The sequence below is a fragment of the Egretta garzetta genome, unplaced genomic scaffold, assembly GCF_000687185.1.
Source record: "Egretta garzetta isolate BGI_Z169 unplaced genomic scaffold, ASM68718v1 scaffold215, whole genome shotgun sequence".
Taxonomy (NCBI): Eukaryota; Metazoa; Chordata; class Aves; order Pelecaniformes; family Ardeidae; genus Egretta; species Egretta garzetta.
In genome coordinates, this window is record NW_009259719.1 from 2294410 (window position 1) to 2300909 (window position 6500).

The 6500-nt window shown below is 43.4% G+C and overlaps 1 protein-coding gene across 1 annotated transcript in view; it reads right to left on the reverse strand.

Moving 5' to 3' along the window:
• Positions 1-6: 6 nt before the first annotated feature.
• The window catches only part of GATA2 (GATA binding protein 2), a gene marked incomplete at its 5' end in the record, with an annotated part of 8054 nt that continues 1560 nt past the window's right edge, over positions 7-6500 (reverse strand). The window contains 3 exons of the mRNA XM_035894650.1: positions 7-956; positions 1776-1901; positions 4872-5117. Coding sequence (XP_035750543.1) covers positions 657-956; positions 1776-1901; positions 4872-5117 — 672 coding nt within the window. The remainder of the gene's footprint in view (positions 957-1775; positions 1902-4871; positions 5118-6500) is intronic.

Consider the following 6500-nt stretch of genomic DNA (forward strand, 5'->3'; position numbering starts at 1 on the left):
TTTCCCTTGTTTTGAAGGCAGGTTTTCTTACAGGGTAGCCATTGCAAAAAAACAACAGCACAAAAACATGCAATCAGAGGGGTTGAGGCTTTTTGTGGAAAACAAGAGCAAAATAAATATGACATTGTGTCTGATTTAGTTTTAAAAATTATGATTTTATAAAGATGTCCTTTTCTTTTTTTTTTTTTTTTTTTTCTCCTCTCCTTTTTTCCCCATCCCAAACAAAGTCCGCGATAGAAATCCAGCATGTCTGGCTTCCAGTGAGCCGATTCCATCCTGGGAGGCTGCTAATATCTCTTTACAATATTCACAGTAATAACAAAAAGAGAGAAAGGAAAGCCAGTTCCAAGCCTTTTCCTTCAGCTTCTGCCACCTTTTGCTTCCTGCTGGACCATTAAGTATCAAACAGGCGAGTTCTTTTTCCTTATACCTGAGGGGACAAAGTGCATTACAGGCACCACTACACGTTTCTGCAGAAGACCCATCATTTGCAAGGTTTTAGTCCAGCATTAATTAAGAGTTAAACCACATGGGAGCAGAGATCCCCTTTTGCCGTCCCTACATTCTCCTCTTGGCAGAACATTTTCTTACTTGGTGTCGTCTTAGGCAAAGCCCCATGTTCTTAATCTCTGGGTGGGTCTCTTGGTCATCAGGTTTTATCCCATGGCTGTAACCATGCTGGATGGGTGCGGATGTCCAAATGAGATGCTGGAAGATGGGTGGATGGGGGTAGGTGTTGGTAGGATGTGTCCAGAGTGGCTGAAAGGTGGCAAATGCCCCATGGGCGCCATGTGACTAGCAAGGGCAGCAGCGCTGAAGGGAGACGATTTCTCCTGCATGCACTTGGACAGTTCCTCAAAACACTCGGAGCCTTTCTTGCTTTTCTTTGATTTGTTGGACATTTTCCTATTCCTGGTCTGAATTCCTTCCTTTTTCATAGTCAGAGGCCTATTCACCTGCAAGAAATGAGAAAATCAGGCTCATGCAGACAAAATGACCTTATTGTGCAAAAATGAAAATATTTGGACAGCCCCCATGTGTTTTTCCTGGCCTTTTTCTGGCCAAAAAAAATGGTGTTTCTCTCTGCAGAACTTGTTTATATTGATTTGTTTAATAAAACCACACACACAAAAAAAACCTAGACATGAAAAACAAATGGAACTGAATTTGGCAGCTGATGACTCCCTTTCCCGTAGGCTTACCTTCAGTCCTCATTTATTTCCTAATAGAAGAGATCAAACTAGGAGGCACATGTTGACCCAAATTCAGTCCCAAGACATGAGCAATCTTGTACCAGTAACCTCAGTTACTTACAGTTTAAATAACGTTCCAACATGTCAAGTGATTCCTGCTTAGGATTAATTTAAAAAAAAATATATATAATAAAACAAAGCCTTAGATGTAATTATTTTTAAAAAAAATCAAAATGAAGATGCCCCATCAGGGTTAGTTTTTGCACAGAGTCCATCCCAAATGGCCTCTGTGTTTCTGGAGGGACACAAAACATACTTATTTAAAACCAAGTGTGGTAGCTCTATTTTGCCTGATTTGCCCAAGCGTTAGAAGCCAAGCTAATACATTGTAATGTCACTGAACTTAGCATCACTATGCCGACAAAGAATGGCTGTCACTTCCCAGGGGAACCTTAGAGACCGGGGAAGGAATAAAACAACAACCAAAACCCTGAAACCAATAAAAGCCTAGTGTACGCCATGCAGTTAAGACATCAATCCCAGGCAGGCAAGCAGCGACACATGAGATGAGTAAATACTCACATTGTGCAATTTATAGTAGAGTCCGCAGGCATTACAAACTGGGTCCCCGTTTGCATTACGTCGCCATAAGGTCGTGGTGGTTGTCTGACAGTTGGCACAACAAGTCCCTGCTCTCCTAGCCGCTGACTAACCAAAAGAAAAAGAAAATTAAAAATGTATCAGCAGGAGGGAGATCATGAGAAAGGTCAAGTTGGACTCAATATTTAGGCTAGGTGGAACTTGTTATTAAGATTTTACAGAGCATCAGGGCTGAAGGAAAACTCCTGTCAGTTTTAGGTTTTTGTTTAAATTCAAGTATTCTCCTATGCGGATTGTAGCTTCTAGCCCGTAGAGAGAAACAACGCATCTCTAACTCCACAAACAAAAATTTTAGAGGGGAAAATGACATCTGATTTGTTCAGATTTTCCCTTTTTAGGATTCTAGAATGCATCATGAAAATGCATTTGCCTTGGGTTTTGTTTGTTTGTTTTTAAATGACTAATTTAGCTTGTGCCATGTTGGGACTGGGTTTGAAAAGAGGGAATGATCTTAAAGAATGTGATTTTTACCCCTACTCTGTCCCTTTAAAGATGGACACAAAAGAAAACCAACCACATTACTTAACTGGGTGCAGTATTTATCAGAGCCATCACTGAAAATTCAGTTTCCATTTACAAGTGAAAGGGAGAAAACAAAACCGGCTCCAACTTTCTTTAAATATTTAGCAAACCAAATTTCATGCCTTGCAGCAATGATTCCGCTGACCGGTCTGCCGCCTCTGTCCCTACTCAGTTCCTTGGCTGACAAGCCCTCAAACTGTCTTTAAAAGAAAAAAAAAAGCAAAAGAAACCCAACCCAAAATCCACCACCTTTTCTAAAACTACTATTCTGCTGGAACCAAGGTGGGGGGAAATAAAAATGCCCAAACATTCACCCACCTCCCAAAACAAGAACAGGAAAAGCAGAACAGCAGGCAGCCAGTAATTTCTGGATGGGCCCTTGTCTAGCAGACCCCACAATAATACGTTCTTTGTGCAAGCGTGCTGTCGTATAAAGTGTTATGGACAGACTAATTGCACCCCGTATTTTGGAAAATAATATTGTATTAGAAAGCTTCAGCCCTGCCTCTGAGAGTGGTCAAAATACAGTCCATTTTGTGCAAATGGATTAATGCTGAGGACTCAGCATTTTCTTTTCTTAAATCAGCAGAGTTTACTTTCTAATGCGTATCAACCATGGTAATTTCCCCAGGGCCTTGCTCCCTGGATATTTTTGCAATTAGCCACCCAGAGCCATAGGGTGAAGCAGCGGCGAAGCTCACGTTAACACGCAGGGCATCTCTGTGAGCAGTCGCGGAGCGGTGGGTTTCCCAGAGGAGAACTTTGTGCACTTCCCTGCCTGCCTGCTCCGCTGGGGAGCTGGTGCTGCTCGAAGCACAGACCCACCCGGCTCCTAAAAGCGGAGCACCGGGTTCTGTTCTCACTTGCTCCTGATTTACACCATGGCCCTCTGTAACTTGCCCAAAGCTGATGGACGGCTCAGCAGCTTAAGGCAGGAATCAGGCCCTAGGAGACTCATATATTTCAGTCCCTTACTCGCCTGTGAGAAGAGGCCAAAGGCAGAAAGAGGGGGTACCCCCTACTGCAAGTACACTCATGCAACCCAAACACAATTAATGCCAGACTTCCAAACACTGACATTATTAATATGATCACTTTGCTATTGCATGTCAGATGAACAAATTCCCAAAGATGGCCATCTCCTCTCCCCCGCAAACAAGCAAACTACAGTGGAAAAAGGGGCAATAAACAAAGCTGTAAATCAATTAAAACATTAAAACAACTAAACTAAAAGAAAACCTCTCTAGTGCCCCCCAAACCCCTCGCAGTGATCGAAGTATTAAGTCTCCCAACACACTGGAAGGTGGAGACCTATGTTTGCATATTTGAGATGGCTTACTGATACTCAACTATGCTGCTTAACTCTATGGCCTGTCCCATTCAGACTGGAAAGCACTTGAGCCTGAGAGACGATAATGTTACACTGTTGTCTTAACATTTTTCTATATGTCAGTCACTTTAGAATGTAAGTCATTAAGAAGCTTGCATAGTTGAAATTCTGACTCACGACAGAAATCTTCTCTATCCCGTCCCAGTGTTAGAGCAGTAATGCCAATTTTCTGCTCTCCAAACCTCATTGAAACGTGCCCACGAATAGCTAAGAGACTTAGGCACCATAAATCACAAAGCTCAAAAAAATATATTTATTATTCTTAGCATTTTACGCATTATTTGTGGAGTAGAGTGTATTAGAAATTTCAAAACAGCAAGCATGACTGGCAAGGCTTGCCTATAGAAACTCTCTAAAGCTTTTAGAGTCAGGAAACAGATACACAAAGTTTCCTTATCTTTAACGTACAGATATCCGGATAGGAAACTACTACCAGGAGCTTAGAAAGGACATTTTTTTTAAATCACTCAAATGAAAATACAAAGTATAGGTGACTCCATGGAAAAATAATGGGATTTTTTTTTTTTAAACAGTAGGGGATTGTCTGGGGAGGGAACCAATATTAATATTGCCAGAGAATATAAGAGTGAAAATTACTTCATGGCTTTTATACAAATAATTATTAAGTAGGGAGCAGTAGCTTTGACTCATCTGATTTGTTTTGCTTTTTGGAGCTAGAACTTTTTTTTAGTACACAGTGGAGGGACATTCGTGCTCATAACCCTTTCACTCCCAGTATGTGCCCAAAACATCCCAAGAGGCCAAATAAACGAGGAATTAAATTAAAAGCTGTCATCCGAGGATAAACGGGGAGACGGATACATGATATCCCGCATGTATTGTGAGCGGCAGGGAGGCTGGGGACAGAGGCGCGCTCGGCGGGCTGCGGCGGCGCGGTGGTCTGTCCCGGGGCGGGAGGGGAGGGGAGGGGAGGGAGGGGATCTGCCCCAAGGCACGGCAGTGACCTCGGCGTGACTGACCCCCATGTACAGTACAGCTCGGCTCCACGCAGGGGCTGAGCAGAGACGAGACACGTTCGACCTGTGCCTGCGTGTGGTCCCTGTGCCTAATTTATCCCCAAACCCAGGAGAAAGAGAGACACCTACCAGCCTTCGCTTAGGTTTAATGAGAGGTCGGTTTTGACCATTCATTTTGTGGTAGAGCCCGCAGGCGTTACACAGGTAATGCCCGGTGCCGTCTCTTCTCCAGAGAGGGGTGGCAGTTGCTCCACAGTTCACACACTCTCTGCCTTCTAAATGGAAACACGAAGAAACCGGATTTCTTTCTTTAAAAACAAATTCACAAAAGCTTTTTGCATTGTCCTTTAGGCATTTTCCAGAAGTCAAAACAGTGTGTTAATTCAAGCACAATCAGACAGCAGTGACATCTACAGCACATGCAGCAGGGAGCTCAGTGTTTCGAGAACGCCCGGGCTCCTGCAAGTATTTTATATCCTGATCAGAAATAGGCAGCTCTCTCCGCAAGGTGAGAAAGAGTGACGCTCTTATTGTGTCAGATGGAAGTTATCGTTTCGGTAAGGAGAACTCCCCTAATCTGCGCTGGGCACCGCTCCCCTCCCTTATCTAGTGCACTCCGATGGTTAGATCCCGCGTTCTGCAGCCACAACTACACACGTACACGTGTACACGCACACACACACCTGCAAACACACACCGTGTTAAAGAGAGTCAAAGGAAGAGGTTTTCTAGGATTAAATCCAAGCAAAAAGACCTCCCGTTCTGTGCCTTCTTTTTTGCTGCAAATACTACGGGATGAGAAAGTAGAGCCGAGCAGATTGGGAATGGATACAGAATGCCAAAGGCTGGGTTATGATTTTTGTTCTAAAGGCAGAAAAACGCTGTTAACGCTGATCTTTGAGAAAGTTCAGTTTCAGCAAGCGCTCTGGAAATTACTGTGAAAAACAGGCTTTCAGTTCTTTGCCATTTCTGTGATTTTTTTCAACAATACGGTTTGGATTTGCTAGGGAGCCGTTCAGCTTATTACTGCTTCATTATTGGTTTTAGTAGCACAACGTGGGAAACGCGGCATTGTAGAATGGCTCCATTACAACCCAGCGTGTAACTCCTAGATATCTGTTTCTGCCTCAGAAATCCCTCTGCTAAAAGTTCATTTGCCTCTGATGGTTCGAGGGCAGGTCTGCTTAATATAGAAATCTCTCTTAATATAGTTTATGCAAATCCTACAGTATTTAACCAGAGAGGAAATTCTTTTTGCTAATAACTGAAGCAGGCCATGTCGAGTTCAGCGGGGCTTGTGTCTCCTTTAATCTAGGGAGTGGGTGGCTTTTAAACAACACAGTCTGCAGTGAAAAATGAGGGGAGCTCTGCGGCGCTGCATTTGTAGCTTTTGTCCCTCCTAGGGCAGGAAGCTGCAGGAGTCGCCGTGTCGTGAGTCTTAGTTTTCCTACAAAAACACTGAGTGGTCACGAACTTTCCCCAGTTCCTTGCACAGGGGGCTCCCTTACAGAAAAAAAAAACCCAAACCTAAAACAAACCAAAAAAAAAAGCTCCTTACTTCCCCCATCTAATAAAATCATCGGCAACTACGGGACAAAAATTGAAAAGCTACTCGAGATCCCTTTATCTTCACAGAACCGAGTCTTGAATCGGTTTCCAAACTCGGGAGGCTCATGCTGCTAATTGCCTTTACTGACTACCCTCTGCACTACTAAAAAACACATACACATAGCAGCAACTGCATTTAAATAAGGGCAG